At 39.3% G+C, this 16,470-nt stretch overlaps 1 protein-coding gene across 6 annotated transcripts in view; it reads right to left on the reverse strand.

Annotated features, from left to right (window-relative positions):
* Positions 1-352: 352 nt before the first annotated feature.
* The window catches only part of RSPRY1 (ring finger and SPRY domain containing 1), a 55,315-nt gene continuing 39,197 nt past the window's right edge, over positions 353-16,470 (reverse strand). For all 6 annotated transcript variants that reach the window (XM_075118330.1, XM_048816566.2, XM_048816567.2 and 3 more), the window contains 7 exons: positions 15,975-16,090; positions 14,801-14,944; positions 7,606-7,717; positions 6,332-6,434; positions 5,280-5,432; positions 2,402-2,506; positions 353-1,383 (listed from right to left, as the gene is read on the reverse strand). In XM_075118330.1, coding sequence (XP_074974431.1) covers positions 1,287-1,383; positions 2,402-2,506; positions 5,280-5,432; positions 6,332-6,434; positions 7,606-7,717; positions 14,801-14,944; positions 15,975-16,090 — 830 coding nt within the window. In that variant the 3' untranslated portion in view covers positions 353-1,286. The remainder of the gene's footprint in view (positions 1,384-2,401; positions 2,507-5,279; positions 5,433-6,331; positions 6,435-7,605; positions 7,718-14,800; positions 14,945-15,974; positions 16,091-16,470) is intronic.

Below are 16,470 nucleotides of genomic sequence, written 5' to 3' on the forward strand. Positions count from 1 at the left end.
TTGGAGATTCTGGGTCAGGTTCTCAAACTGGCACGAGCTGGTAAAGTACCATTGACTTCCATGGCATTACACCAGTTTGCACCAACTGAGGATTTGGCTCTGTTTTACTAAATTTATACTTGATCTCGAAACAACCCATCCATCCACAGTTGCCTGCTGAAGTGCATCCTTATCAACTAAGTTTCACAAATTTATGATAACAGGGAGTAAAAAGGAATCACCACTTGACGATCGCAACCAAAAAGAAAATGTGACCCAAATCCTGCACCTGGTGCAGGGGACCGTGTGTGAGGCTCTAAGTGTAGGTGATGTGCATTTTTGGTTAAAGAGTTAAACAGAGCAGGACCGAATGTGCTATTCAAATAACATGTATTCGTTTAAAACAATATTAATACATTTGCTCAGAATTCTTTCTAGACCTTTTGAGAACACAGCTCAGTATTTTCAAAATGTACATAACTTTCAAAAAACAATACTGATTAAAAAAAGATGATTGATGGTACCTAAAAAAAAATACCCAAAATTTCAAACCATCTCCTGTCCAGCATTACAATTACTGTAATAATTCCTCCTGAAAATTATTCTTTTCACTAAACATGGGTACTGAAATTGAAGTAATTAGAAACACTACGAATGTGAAAATACCACCAACTTTCCGCAGTTTAAAAAAAAAATCAGAACGTTCTTTGGAATCACTGAGTTATCAAAAATTTGGATTTTTCTACAGTCTCTGCACCTTCTTTTCAAACCAGTCTGTTTGTGTACAGATTTCAAGTCTTTGAGCAGTTTAATATCCACTGTTGGAAAACAGTCTCTGACCAGCAGGAGGCTACATTAAAGAAATATTGGCATACTTTATTCATGACGACTTCTGCCAAAAATAAGGACTTTAGAGCATGAGACAGAATGTCCCTGTTTTAGGAGATTTTATGTACTTCATGTGTATATTTCCAGTGCAAATTCTTTTTCAGCACTTGTGATAAGTGACAGAGAGAAAGACAGAGAGAGAGAGAGAGAAAGACAGACACTCTCCTGTGGTCTTGCTTGGAGATAACCAACAGCCATAAAATGTCGAACTATTAGCTATTGTTGAAGCCAGTTCCCCAGCACTGGCAAGTTGGGTTAGTTTATTAAAGATTTCATTTCTAAGATAAACAGACTATGGCGTAGCATGAAATCTGGTCACGGCTATGGTTTTGATGTGCGTATAGTTTGATAAGAGATGCTTGTCCCTTGCAGTATTGGCTGGAATTGATTAGAAATAAGTCCATGATATTCTCCACGTGTCATGAAATGTGGGAGATCTGTCTGACTCTAGTCTGTATTTCCTGTCGACACAATGGGCAGGTCTCCAGTTGCAAGGCACACTCCATGCACAGGTCACTAAAGAAGAGAAGATTCAGTTACAAATCTGAATTTATGCTAATTTATTAAAAAAACGAAAAACAAAACAAAAAAGGAGTAGAATCCAGATGCTAATAAATTCACTCCATACAAAAATTTCATTCAACGACTGTGGAAAAAGGGTCAGCAAGATTGATTTTCCTCAATGTGAAGGTTCGGTTCTGTGTCCTCAGCTCTCACTAGAGTCAATGGAAGCTCATGAGTCTCAAGCCCTTCCTTGCAGGAGGCAATCAGAATCTTGCAGGATTTAGGTCCTTAATGCTGCTGAGCAATTTCTAGTGCAGTCACCCTTTCATTAACCCACAGACCAGCTATGGTTTGGACAATGGCAGTGCAAGTCTCCCCACACTGATTTGCCTGACTCTTGACCTAGAATGCCAATCACTAGAGGCCATGGGGGGTATATTCTGCACACCCACTCAATCCTTTGTCTTTCTGCTAACTGCCAACAAGAATGTCAATTCCAACAGGCATATTATAGTGGTGCCCACAGGTCACTAAGAGCTGGACACTTAGCTGCAAACTCATTTCATAAAGGCAATTCAAAAACCATCATGGCAATGACATTATCAGTACTTAACTGTATTTGAACTGGTAACTTGGTAAAAGGATCCAGATTGCATTAAAAATCCAGTCCCATTCTTGATTTTCTCTAAACAGTATTGCATTTTATGTAGAGCTTTTATACTATACTTATCTCAAGACACTTTCCAGATCAAGGAGTTAAATTTGGTAGAGCAGGCACTGTGAAGAGACACACAAGCAGGTCTACGCTTAGCAACTGTACACACCCAGCACCTTGGATATTACATCTGTTTTGTTGAGGGAGATGGTCAGATGACTAGTGTTTGTTTATCCTGTACTCCTTTTCAAATCTTTAAAGGGACAGATCTTTTCGTGCAGGTTGAGTAGTCACCAGAGATGAGCAGAAGTCCTACTTTGACTGCATTTTCACACAACGCGGTGCAAACAGACAAGGTCTGTGTGTTTAATTTACCTGTGTCCACAGGGTCTGAGTTCTGTGTCTGCTACCTCATCACAGCACAGTGTGCAGCAGTTCTCTCGGATACTCACTTGCTTCAACAATGCCAGACGTCGATGTCTGAAATAGATGTACGAGAAAAACATTTATCACTAAACTACACTCCTGAGTGATGGATCCAGGCCAATACACAAATTCTTTTGTTTTTAATTGACAATTAAAAACAGTAAAAATATTCCTAAACAAACGTACAATTATTTGGGACAGTCTAACAACCCTATTCTGGCTATGCCGTGGGGATGGCTGGAAGAGGTGGCTAGACTAGATGACTCAATACATCTTTTTCCCCCCATCTCCAGTTCCTAGGACTTCCAAAGTGGAACACTTTTAAACAAACAAACAAACAAACAAACCTCTTATGCTTTAGTTTGATATATACACTTGTATAATAGGAATGTTTTTAAAAAAAATTCTCAATATGCAAAGTCTCAGAAACCATACAATACTGTAAAACTGTTTACAAGAACAGATACAAGAGGGACAACAATCCAACTTATCAACCAACACAGGAACAGGAGCAAAGGCTAGGATGGAGAAGGGAATGTATGGTGTGTTAGTATAAAGGAAACGTCCAAGGAACCGAGTTAACCAAAACTTTACTCCATATGTTTGGATTTTAACAATGGAATTAGAGCTGTCTTCTCAAGTGACCCCAATACCAAGGTATTTCAGTTGAGAAAAATCGATGAAAAAAGTGACAGTGCAATTCTTCTAAAGAGCAACTAATGCTAAGTAGTTGGAGGGTCCCTCTACATATGATTAAAAATAAGAGGTGATTTAGTATGTAATTTTCTTGATAAGTTTTGAATGAACACGGGGGGAGGTTGAAATAAGTAAACAGTCAAAAAGTGTAGGGTAAACAGTGCAGCAACGTCTCCATATTAACGTTGGTGACCGTTAGTGTTCAGAAAGGTGCCTGAGAAAAAGCATCAGAACCTTCACGGACGAAAGCAAAGAATTCCTTTCAATATCCAAGAAATGAGAAAATGTCAGCCCTGCTTCTGCAATGGGGCTACTAGCACTCTGCGCTCCCGTGCATTCAGTGGAGCTCTGTGTGGATCTGGGATAGACGGTACCAATGGAGGTCCAGTCCCTTGGTGATTTTATTCACCCACTCTCAGCATTTGTGGGACTTTTGATACCCCCCCAGAAGGGGAGTGAACTGAACTGAGAGCGCAGCTCAGCTAGCGAGCGGGGATCAGTTGGGACTCGCCGGGAGGCGAAGGGTCTTCAGGGCACTGTGATAGGCCCTGTTGAATTGTGTACCCCAGAAGGGGTTTGGTTGTACACATGCAGACTGTGGGATTCGGCTGGAGGGCTGCGTCTCCCAAGATCCACCTGGCGAGGCTGGTAGCAGGCGCAAAGCTGGAAAAAGTGCAGGTACCGGCACACCAGCTAGGGAGTGCTCATGAGAGGCGAGTGGCCCCATCACACTAACTATCTTTAGGCACCGAAGTTTAAAAATTTGGGTTTTGCCCCAGATTCCACGGAGAGTTAGTGGCAAAGCAGGGCCACTGGTTCCCAGCGCTGTGCTCTCGTGCACTGCATCACACTTTTACTGATTACCTAAAGTTAGAATTGAATTTTTTTTTCCTTTTTGCAGAAATGCAAAATTTATGCTGATTTTATCCAAGTAGAAGTTCTGAGCATAAACTAAGCCAAAAGAGGTCTTAAGCTGTTCAGAAATCGGGGAATTGCCAGTCCACTCCAACATCTCTCCTTGGCAGCATCCTTCATAGTAAGGAAGTATTTTTACTGAGATTAAGAGAAGAGCAATCACTTCAGGCTTTACAATTGCTTGCAAAGTGCTTCTACACGGCCCATGTTTAAAAGTGACCTCATTTGTGCCAAGACACCAATTTTAATTAAGATCATTTTTCTTCAATTAACTTCACAGTTTATACATAGCAGGAAGTGATTTTTACTATGTGTATTTTAAACACTGTGTGAGGTAAAACTGCACAGCCAGTGTAAATTAATGAGTACAGAAGGAAGATAGGACAAAAATCTAGCAGAGCATTTAAGCACATGCTTAAGTGCTTAAGATATGCTGGCACTAGAAAAGGTTCAGAAAAGGGCAACTAAAATGATCAGGGGTTTGGAACAGGTCTCATATGAGGAGAGATTAAAGAGGCTGGGACTTTTCAGTTTGGAAGAGAGGAGACTAAGGGGGGATATGATCGAGGTCTATAAAATCATAAGTGGGGTGGAGAAAGTGAATAAGGAAAAGTTATTTACTTGTTCCCATAATACAAGAACTAGGGGCCACCAAATGAAATTAATGGGCAGCAGGTTTAAAACAAATAAAAGGAAGTTCTTCTTCACTCAGCACACAGTCAACCTGTGGAACTCCTTGCCTGAGGGGGTTGTGAAGGCTAGGACTATAACAGGATTTAAAAGAGAACTGGGTAAATTCATGGAGGTTAAGTCCATTAATGGCTATTAGCCAGGATGGGTAAGGAATGGTGTCCCTAGCCTCTGTTGGTCAGAGGGTGGAGATGGATGGCAGGAGAGAGATCACTAGATTACCTGTTAGGTTCACTCCCTCTGGGGCACCTGGCATTGGCCACTGTCGGTAGACAGGATACTGGGCTGGATGGACCTTTGGTCTGACCCAGTATGGCCATTCTTATGTTTTTATGCTTTGTTGAAGTGGAGCCTGAAGTCTAGCATGTCCCTTTCACGTAAGGACTAATCACATCCTGAATTGATCACAAAGTTATTTATGTTCGGAGACTACGTTAGACCATTTACACCAGAAATTTGACATCCTGTTCAAACCTACATATTTGTATATTGTATGAATGTGGCATAACCAGCAGAAAGAGATTACCTTGGTAAAATTATTTTCTCCTCTGTTGTCAGGAAGGCATAGTCATTAAAGGTGCTAAATTTGATTGAAGGTGAATACTTGAAAGGTTTTGCTCCAAAATTGAACTCACATTGTTGATAGGACATGAAACTAGCTGCAGCAAAAAAGCCAGATCTGCAATTTGAAGGACAGCATGAACATCAGAAAGCAATAGTACAGACAGAGCATGCTGGACATACCTATTGGACCAAACGCTATCTCACGCTGGAACAAGACTTCCAGTACTGTAATCCAGCCACTGTTATTTGGGAGAGAAACTCCAGGGAACCTGATTTTAGCAGCATGTATTTTTCTTACTTGATTCATTATTTCTCAATTTAATTAAGATATGTGAACCAAGTCCATTGCCACTGTCTGCCAGAGCCTCTACTGGCTACAAACAGGATAAGTTGCATCTATGTGGAGGCAAACGCATGCACCTGAGTGTGTGACAACACTATTCTCCATCCACCTCAGCAGGAATAACTGTTTTGTCCAAAATGGGGCTGTGTGTTGCTGTTTGGGGAACAGGTTCAAGTGCAAAGGATTCACATCACCGCCGCCGCCACCCCCCCAATCTCTCTTATTTGGGAAGGCACAAAACTTGGAGAACACTGAGCAAATTAGGAGTGTGCAAAAAGTTGACACATCTGAAGCAACAAGAACAAGGTTTTGTTATTTTATCTCCCAGAGAACCAAAATCCACAATATTATATAGAAAGTGTTCCGTAAATTGCTAACATTGCACGACAGAAAGCTGCATTAAACTTAGGCTAAAGAATGTGTTTCCTCTGGCCCTTAAATCCATTTGTAAATTCACACTCATGTCACTGATTTTTAGCTGGTTTCAGATTTTTAGCTGTTATCAGTACCTTTCAACAGGGAGCTCTGCTTAAGAGCAATAGCATCTATGACCGCTAAATATAAGTTTACTGTCAAACTAAACCCAGAATTTGAATTTTTTCTTTTAACCAATGAACCATTATCCATATTGCATTTTAATACTTGTCTGTCAAAATGAAAATATTACTTACACTGCAGATGAAAACACTTGCTTCTCAGCAGGAAGCTGGTTTCCATTTAAATAGAAGATCATTTGCTTTTCTTGCAAATCTAGTAAAAATCCTATTGTGTCTCCTTATGTACAAAAACAAAAATATTTTAGGATTAAGGTTCAGGTATTTATGGCATTCAACAAATATGATTGGGAGTTGGAGGTGCTGATTGTTGAGGAAAGGTTAAAGAAGCTGACTGAATACCTGGGCTAAGGAGTGATTAATAGGGAACAACCAACCATTATTTGAATAAGCACTAAAGAGGGAGAAGAGTTATTTACCATAGTAAAAAGGGTATAATTAGGAGGAAATTGGATGAAATTAAGGAAAGGAAGATTTAGGTTGATTTGCACACAGACAGCTACATTTAAGGAACATTAACATTGCTAAGCTAAATATTCAAAAGTTAGCAAATGCAGGCTTTAGGGTTGCCTCTTTCCATTCCCTCCCCAGGCTGGAGCATGCCCAATGCAGACAATCTTCAGGGAATTTAGCTGCTAAAAATCTAAAGAAGTCTCTGCAGCGCATGTTCAAACTCAGGTATTTCAAAGATTTTGTAACTTGGGCAAATTTGGGCTGATTTTCATGAGGATTACAGGCACATCCCTGAAGAAAAGAAAAGAAAAAGGCCACCCTCCTCCCAAATTTCAAGTTCCTACTCCAAAGAAAAGGGGTCACTATAGCTTCTCAAAGCAAAGATTTCCAGAATTTCCTTTTTTTTTTTTTTTATAAACATACAGGGGCAAAACAACGTATTTCCCAAATCTTGTTCTAAGAAACAGCCAAACCATTTTTGCTGAAGACAGACAGATGAGCCCGAGGCAAAACACCTTGCATGGAAAATTTCTCCCCAAATGATTTAAGTCTGGCCAAGTTATAAGCAACTGAAAACAGGGTCTTCTAAAAGGAAGTATCAGACAACATTAAGCTAAGGTGGTGCTATCAGCACCACCTGTAATAACTGGCGGTGGGGGTAGGGGTTCCCCAAAGTGAGATCTGTTAGGCTGTGGAAGGTCTCCATGAGAAGTGGCGGACAGTTTCACAGGACACATTTAAGAAACCAGACAGAACACCAGTAAGCGTACAGTAATTAACAATCCTGAAATGGCAAGAAGTTGGCTAGATGACCTCATCTTCAGATTCTCTGAAACTGCTAATAAACTCCAACTACAGGCTATTCCTCCTGTGAGTATTCTAGAAAAGCTCTTTGGTGATAGCAGGCTAGGATAACTGCCACAAGATGAAGAAAATACCTTCTTTCCAGCAGGGATGGGAATGTGGTTTACTTCTGGCATTATACCAAATCAGCTGCCGGCAGCCATCATATGCACAGGAGTACTCGTCGTCCCCAATACCGTAACCTTCCTTTAGCGAAACAAAGCACAGCATTTTAATCTGCAGTCACTCCTGTTTTGTGGGAAAGGGCTGGAGGTCTATTTTTACATAACCAAACCATTCATTCTAAGAAGTTTAATTTTATTCTATTCTATTTTCTCTCTCTCACTTACACCCACACCCCCCTCATTCAGTATCACTTCCTTACTCTTTCCACCTAAAAATGCATCAGAACTACACAGCTCTTGTTAGGAAGGCATATTTACTTTTCCCCCTCCTTTGGGAGGGGTACTTTCAAGGTCAAATGGATTTTACTCCTTTAAAAAAAAAATAAAATAAAAAATTAGGAGTGAATGTAACGCTCCTGAAAGAGGACGGTCTAATAGCATTACCTGAACCAGGCTTAGCAAGAGCAGAGGTACCAAGTGAGCTTCCTCTCAGGCAGCTCTGACCACACACCTCATTTCTGATCTGTGTTCAGCAGACAGAATGACTCAGTATTACGAATCAGGTCATTTGCTGGGTAACAGAGCACGACCGAGGTGGTGTTTGCAATGTTCCACACAATTTTTGTACTATTGTTTACCCAGGTGTTACAACGTTTTCACGGGTCAGAGAGGGAATATAGTCTTGTGCACTATCCACCAGACCAAGTCAGGAGTTATGGGGTTTATTTGGGACTCTGCCAGCAACTGGTTGGGAGACACTGGGCAAGTCACTGAACCTCTGGGCCTCACGACTTCCACACTTATAAAATAGGGATAAAGCTTGCCTACCTCCCAGGGATGTTGTAAGGATTAGTGTCTGCAAAGTGCTTCGAGCTCCCTGAATGAAAGGGACTATACATTTTATATGTTGATTAATATCGGATATATTATCTTTACAACAAAGCTAGGTATCTAAACAGCAACATTTTACTTGTTTTCTCCACAATGCCACCTCTAGTCTAACCGAAGCTACTCTCAAACTCAAGAGCTGACAAAACTTGAGACAATGACAAGTTATATTAGTTATTTTCAAATAAGGAAGTGGCTGCCAGCAAGAAGACTGTGGGAAAAACAGCGCCCTCTGTTGTGTTCCCCCAAAACGAATCCAAAGGCTGTACTATAAAAAGCTTTTGAGACTCCTCACTAAACCCATTTGGGGGCAAGCAGTAACTGAAAACAATATCCCTCATCAGAAAGCCACCTCTCTTCGTTGACGAGGAGGAACCAATTAGCAGTATGGAAGAAGAGACTAGTTTCTGCTTGCTCTGTGGGATTTGATAAGGGCAGAGATGCCCGTACTCCTCCAATGTGAGTCTCACAGGTCCCAAATAATAGCTAAATTCAGTCAATTTTCAAGTGTTAACGAGATAAATGGCCCCAAATACATTACAAATGAACTTGTTTAACTTGACAAACATTAGTCCAATTGAGATGTCAGAAGTACAGGCCGCAATCAAAAAGATTAAAAATAACAAAGCAGCGAGAGATGATCAAATTACAGCAAAAATGCTTAAAATACTTGCTACCACCATCCTAATGAAACAGAGAGCTGTTTAATGAAGTTTGGGAAAAAGAGACACCCTCCTCACCAAGAGGAGCATGGAATAATTGTCAGAATATTCCAAAAGGGTTAATCTTACTAACAACTGGAGAGGAGTTACATTCCTCTCTGTTGTAGGGAAAGCCTTGTGCAGTGTGATACTAAATTGGATGAAAGAGGCAGTGGATGCAAAGCTTAGAGAAGAATAGGCTGGATTCAAGCCCAAGAGATCCTGTGCAGGTCAGATATTCACACCAAGGACCATAGAAGAATGTCTAGAAGGGGAAGCTCCCTTCTTCATCAATTTAATGGATTTTCAAGAAGCATTTGATAGCCTGCACAAACATACATTGTGGAACATTCTTCAGTTCTACAGAATCCCAGCTAAAGTCATCAAGGCCACGTAGAGATGTGAAGTGCTCTATAAAGGTGAACAATCAGACAGTGGTTCACTGACATGAGTGAAACAGGATTGCACTGTATATCTACTGTTTGCCGTAGACTGGATAACAAAGAAGTGTATTAGCAACACAAACAATGGTACAGCATGGCTAGATGGCTAATGTCTAGACGACCTTGACAATATTGTGGTAGTGAGCAGCACCCCCAAAAGTTACAAAGACAGACAGACATTTTGGCAAAAATAGCAGGCCAAGCATAGCTCAAAATTAATTATGTTAAAACAAATATCCCTTAAAGCCAGATGTCAAGTGGTAACATAACAGAAGTCAAAAACAGGGTGGATAAAAATCCATGATAAAAAAATTCAATTTTTTTTATTTAAATCAGATTTTTTTGCTAAAATGCTTTTTGAGGAAAAAACCTATCGTAGATAGTTTTAATTAAGATAACTTTTTGAGCTATAATGTATCTCATCATGGAATAGGGATTATAAATTCTAATTCTATAGTATGAGACAATATATTCATGTAACATTTAAGAAAAGTTTTGTAAATTAGTTCCAATAGTTCATGGATTAGGGACTGAATATTATGGGGTTCCAGGGGCTTCTGTATAGATTATTTAGGTTAATCTTTCTATCTACCCAATGGGACTCAGTAGTCAGTCTAGAAGATACCATCAGAGATGCTTAGTTTTGCAGTTCTCAGACTATGGATTTGTGTCTACTGAGATAACATGCATGTTAACAGCAAAAATGTGTCTGCCTGCCTAACCAACCAACCTACCTACAGGTGAAAAAACAACAAACCTCAACCCTATTGTCCCTCTGCAAATTTGTGTACGCAGAGCAAATCCCTTACCTCTCTCTAAAAGTGCAAAGTTTCGAAAAGTTCAATGAATAAAAAAGATTGTTGGGGGTGGAATGGATCTGGACAAGGAGAGGAAGTCTGGAGATAAATGTGAGAAGAGAGGGACAGGCAATTGAAACAAAAGTGAAACTGTTTGAGCAGCATATTCCAGAAGTCTTGAGGTGTTTCTGAGCGTAGCCTTTATTGATTTGAGATCTACCATACCATTCTCTCACTAGAAAGAAAAACCTATAATGGCAGCAGGCTGTAAGAGAGACCCAGTTTGGGAATGAGAACCATTCAAGAAATATATGTTTGCTGATGATTATTTAAAGAAAGTCACACCAGTGAACTGGTGGGTCACGTAAGCACTTGGATTCAGAGACTGTTGAAGTGATAATCTCACTTTTAACAGCAGTAGCTTCTTCTGCTGGTTTAAAAAGAATATTATCTTCCTTTGGACTCATTCATTCCAAACTGAGAAATTGTTTGGGACCTGAAAAAGCAGGAAAGTTTGTTTTTCTTTTCCAGATTATGAACAAACAGGAAAATGAAGGTGAAGAGGACGGAGTTAGCTGCAGAAACCAATATTTTAAGTTTCTTGTGTTGACCTGGCTGACATGGTTGATTTAATGTTTGGTTGTTTTTTGTTTTAATATTTCATTTAACTATTTTAGTTCAAAACAATTAACAAAAACAAACCTGATTTTAAAAAACTTGAATGTTTAACTAAATTCAAACATTCAGATGCTTGTTTTGTTAAAATATTTATGTTTGCTGTTGAAGAAAACAATCCAGAATACATAACGTTGTCGTTTTAGTTAAATAAAACAATATTAATGTCTGTCTCATGATGTTCTCCTCCTAATATAGCATGCCAAGAAAATCCTCCAAATATTAATGATTAACCTGTTGAATTGGAGATATTTATGAAGTCATCGGGAGGTGAACTATCTATCTGCTTCAAATACCTTTGGTAAATGAAATAACCAATCATTCATTTTCTGATATAGCTGTAAAACTAATCTGAAAAGTTTTCAAAATAAATCACTTTAAAAATGTATCGTGTGTACCTTCTAAAAATGAAACCTACATCTGAGTTGTGAAGAATATGTATTACGGTTATAACCACCAACAAGAATGCACTTTTATGTAGAAATCCATGATTAAATTGAGTCTTCCTGACTAGTAATTTAAATCAATTTGATTTTAATCAAATCCACCCTGGTCAAAAATATCAAGAAGAGCAACTCATCTACGTGGGTAATTCCATATTAGTTAATGGATGCCTCAAGAAGGAAGTGACATCAAGGATAGAAAAGGTATCCATCCAGTATTTAGTGAACTTAACAATGCATGGTTATCAACAAAACTGACAATTTTCAATTCAAACGTAATCTCGGTGCTAACATAGGGCTGCAAGAGCTGGAGATCTGCTAAAATGTTAGAAAACTAGATGCATTCAAAAATAAGTGCCTACAAAAGATTCTGGGCAGAAAGAATACCAGAAACATCCAATCAAGGGAAAAATAAATAGTAAAGCAAGCTTCTAGCCCTTAAATAGAGACATTATCTCAATTCTTCCTACTTAGAAATTCCTCACAGGAAGCACATCAGACAGAAAAAACAACCACCCCAAACAAACTGTCAAGCTACTTAGGGTGAGTGGGGAAAATCTTTTAAGCCTCTTCTAGTTTAAGGGCTGGTGAGTTGCTGCTTCATTTCACAAACAGTTTCCATTACAGTCAGTGTTGGCAACTTCTGGTATTCAAGACAGGCTTGCAGTTTTTTACATTTCTTTTGCAATACTGTGCAGTAGGCAAGGGGCCATATTTAGAGATAATGTAATCGGATGTGTAAATTATATGTCAGCACGTGGAAGTAACTTACATGAATGAATGTAAGGGAGAGGATAGCGGGAAGAGTAACTAATGGGGGCAGGGAATCTACTTTATCTTATTCCCTCTTACACCGTCCTGTTAGCTGCTTTTCTCGCTATATCCTTCTCTTCCATTTCCTTGGCCCATACCAACTTACATTCATCAACACCAACATCTACATCACAGTATTTGGTCTATGATGTATATCAGGTTTTAGAACGATTTTTTTCTACAAGTTTTCTGAGCAGTTTTAACTCGGGTCATTCTTGTATTAGAACATAAAATAACCCAAAACAGAACTCTATATAATCTGCTTCCTTATCTTAAAGTGTTACGATGACCAAAAAATGACTATGGTAATATGAAGATTTTAACAAATTTCAGGATTCTGACTGGATAGCAAGCAGATCTGTTGCCTGCTGACTTTACCAAGGAATGAGCTTCTACTACTTGATGTGCCTGTTAGCTCTGCAGAGCCAACGCAATAGAGGAGACCTGGATTTTCTTCTGGCTTGTGCACAGATGGAATTGTTAACTAAGGACCCTACCCTGTTCCCACTCAAGTCAATGGTAAAATGCTAACTGACCTCGGAGGCAGCAGGATAGGCCTATAAATTTCTATTGCAGAACTATTAATAGTGATTATGGGTGAACCAGAAAGTTTGATTTTCAGATGCTGGGTGAGGTTGCAAAGGTAACAATTAGAAAAGCCATCCTTATTTGTAAGCTGAACACACTTGCTATGAAAGCATTAACAGATTCCATTAAAAAAAAAGCAGAATAGAAGGAACTTTAACAGTAGTTTTCAGATGGAGAATACAAACTTGGCAATTCTGAAAACAAGGCTGCCATGGTAACCTTTACACTATCCCCATCTTGTCCGAGTACCCCTGAGTTTACAACAGCCTGAAAATTTACAAACCAAGGTATACACACAAAACACACACAACTAACAAAAAACAAAAAAGCCACATCACAAAGGTATTTGCCTTTACTGTGAAGGCACAGTGGCCTTTGCTGTGAAGATTATGAAAAAAACTGAAGCTCTTTTATTCCCCCATAAAACTTGTCACAGGTAAATAGAACTTTGCAAGGCAGGTGAGTAACTAGATGTGACTGCTTGAAATGAAGAATGAAACTACCAGTACCTAATGCAAATGATGTCACCAAGTGACATTTATGCCTGTTTTGTGCTATTCTCAATCTGTGCCTCAGGTAGTTTTCATGTCTGTATGAATTTATTCATTTATTTTTGGAGGGCATGGAAAGAGAACATTTGGCATGCTATTTCCACATATGTACTTTTCCCATCAGAAATTAGTCTTTCCTGACAAACAGGGAGAGCTTCCAATTCCTTGCCAGACTGGAAAATGAAGTGTTAGCACCTGGCCTGTTCTGAAGTGCTATTTGCTCCTCTCTAGTAAAAGAATAGGCAAACTCTTTATATTGGTATCTTCCACCAGGATTCATCCAGGTAGGGAAATGGAAAAAATAAATATCCTACTCACATTTCTGTTATCATTTGAACTATCCCATGATCACAGACTTTGACCAATTAATGCATGCAATTGCAGAGTATTTTTTAAAAAGCGACATACGTACAAGCAGTAGGAATTTGCGGTGTCAAATACTGACTGAACAGAGCAAGTGTGAGCAAACAGAACACATCAGAGGGAGCTTATGGAAGGAGTCTAGAGAAGGACAAAGTTAGGTTGGCAAAACAGTTTAATATACATCCAGTTTAATCCTTGCTTTCTAGACTAAAAATACAACAGTATGATTACCACCCCCACATTCAAAGATATTAAACTATCCCAAGCAGATGGTTTCATGTAGATTAGAGGCCCTTTAATCTCTAGTCACCAAGTTTGTGAAATAGAAGAAAAAAAGTAAGAAAAACCACCTCATGGCTCTTTGATGACCTAAGTCAAATGAAGAAAAGGAGGACTTGTGGCACCTTAGAGACTAACCAATTTATTTGAGCATAAGCTTTCGTGAGCTACAGCTCCCTTCATCGGATGCATCAAATGAATGACTAGCATATCAGCTCTTAGTAGGCAGGCGATCACTTCACAAAAACACAGCTGGCAGTAACCGGACACCCTTATTTGCAGTTGGGGCAGAGGCCAAGAGTGGAATGGGTCATAAAAACTGAACTACCTTCCTACTGCTCCAGATCAGGGTTGAGGCATGCACCGGTGGGTAAGAAAAGTCCTCGCTACTGATGACCGTGCTGTACTTCTGGAGATAAATGTCACTCCAGCACCTTTCATGAGTACTAAATTCACTAACTAACAGTGCCAAATGTATGAACAAAAACGTAAGAGGAAGAGGCAATCCATATAAAACATGGACAATTATTTCAATAGGCCATAAAAAGCCATTTGTATAGGCACTGTAAGGAAAATAAACCATAATATTTAGAGTATCGACTGTGTGACTTCACATGTACTCACATGATTGAGAAACTTGCTGTCTTTGGTGGCCCATCCAATCTGCATCACTCCTGAAGTAATTACTGTGACTTCATAGTACCAAACCCCAGAATCAACACAGAACGTACATCGAACACTTTCAAAAGAGGAGGCATCGCATCGAGCCTGAAAAACAGAAGTGGAAAATAGATTTGGAATTAGCTGGCAGTCATGAAGAATCCTGTCTGATAGATTTGAGAAATGCCATACAAGTAAAATTGTAAAAGCACTTAAATTTCCAAACACAATGCACCCCTTTCACAACAGCAAGGGCCATATACCGGACAGGATCTTAGTAAAACTGAACCAAGTTGAAAGTAGCTCTGAGAAGAGCAACAGAAGTGATCAGCAAAAAGAACAGGAGTACTTGTGGCACCTTAGAGACTAAACTTTATTTGAGCATAAGCTTTCATGGGCTACAGCTCACTTCATCGGATGCTGAAGCCCATGAAAGCTTATGCTCAAATAAATTTGTTAGTCTCTAAGGTGCCACAAGTACTCCTGTTCTTTTTGCGGATACAGCCGCTACTCTGAAAGAAGTGATCAGAGGGCTAGTGGAACTGATTTAAAGATTACAGGCTAAAAAAAATGACCAAGTGGGGAACAATCTAGAACTATCCGATAGGTATAAACATCAAGGAGGGACAGGAATTTAGTGCTCTAGGAATATATCATGAGCAGTCATGGAACAAAATTAAGAAAAGGAACATTTAGGCTGAATTTCCTGATGGTGAGAGGTACTTTCTCTGAGGAAATGGAATCCCTATTGCTTTGGGCTTTTAAGACTAGACAGGACAATAGAAAAAACACTAGAACAAAAGAAAAATCTACTGTAGGGAACAGTTCTGCATCACATGGGAGAAGGACCAGATAGATCTGAATAGGTTTCTCTGTTTTTAAAGATCTGAGATTCACAGAGGAGTGATGTTTTACAGTGGTTATTTCTGGTAATAAAAGCAAGGTTAGAGTCATTACAGTCTGCCAAATTCTGCCAAACAGAATTCCTTCACTAGTTTTGTAGGGAACTCAGAAATACAGACTTGTTGAGTCTTTGAAGGGTAAAAAAAAATGGGAACAAAAAGTGAACTGAAACGGTGATATCTTGTAGCTTTCTTCAAAACAAATTCTACGCTGAAATAATCAAATGACATCCTACCTCCAGTCCACGTGGTGAGATCTTAAGGTATTCGCTGACATCGTTACTATTCAGCATGGCCTTAATATTGGTCAAGTCAACTTTCTCATAGGTAAACTGTCTGCCTTCTTTCAAAACTGCAGAAAATAAATAAATAAATAAAGTGCTACTGCAGGAACAAGTCCAACCAGAGTATTTCAATAAATACAAATCTACACACACAAAGGATCCAATTCAGTCTTGGTATACTTTAAAGCAACACAGGCATTATGCATACTTGAATGTCAATACTTACTTACTTACAGTGGCACCCAATGTTTGTTAGAACTATATCCAGGAGCAGGGCATATCCTGCCTAAGTATTTGAAAAGCACCTAAGGGCTAATTGTGCCTCTCAAGGAACCATGAGTAAGCATTAAGGGCATCAGAATACATATCAAGATGTGTCCCCTGAAGGACACACAAGACACCACTCTGAAGGTTAACGTGAGTGGAATTTTACTGTGGGAGGAATGGT

The sequence above is a fragment of the Caretta caretta genome, chromosome 12 (genome assembly GCF_965140235.1).
Source record: "Caretta caretta isolate rCarCar2 chromosome 12, rCarCar1.hap1, whole genome shotgun sequence".
In the NCBI taxonomy this organism is placed as follows: domain Eukaryota; kingdom Metazoa; phylum Chordata; order Testudines; family Cheloniidae; genus Caretta; species Caretta caretta.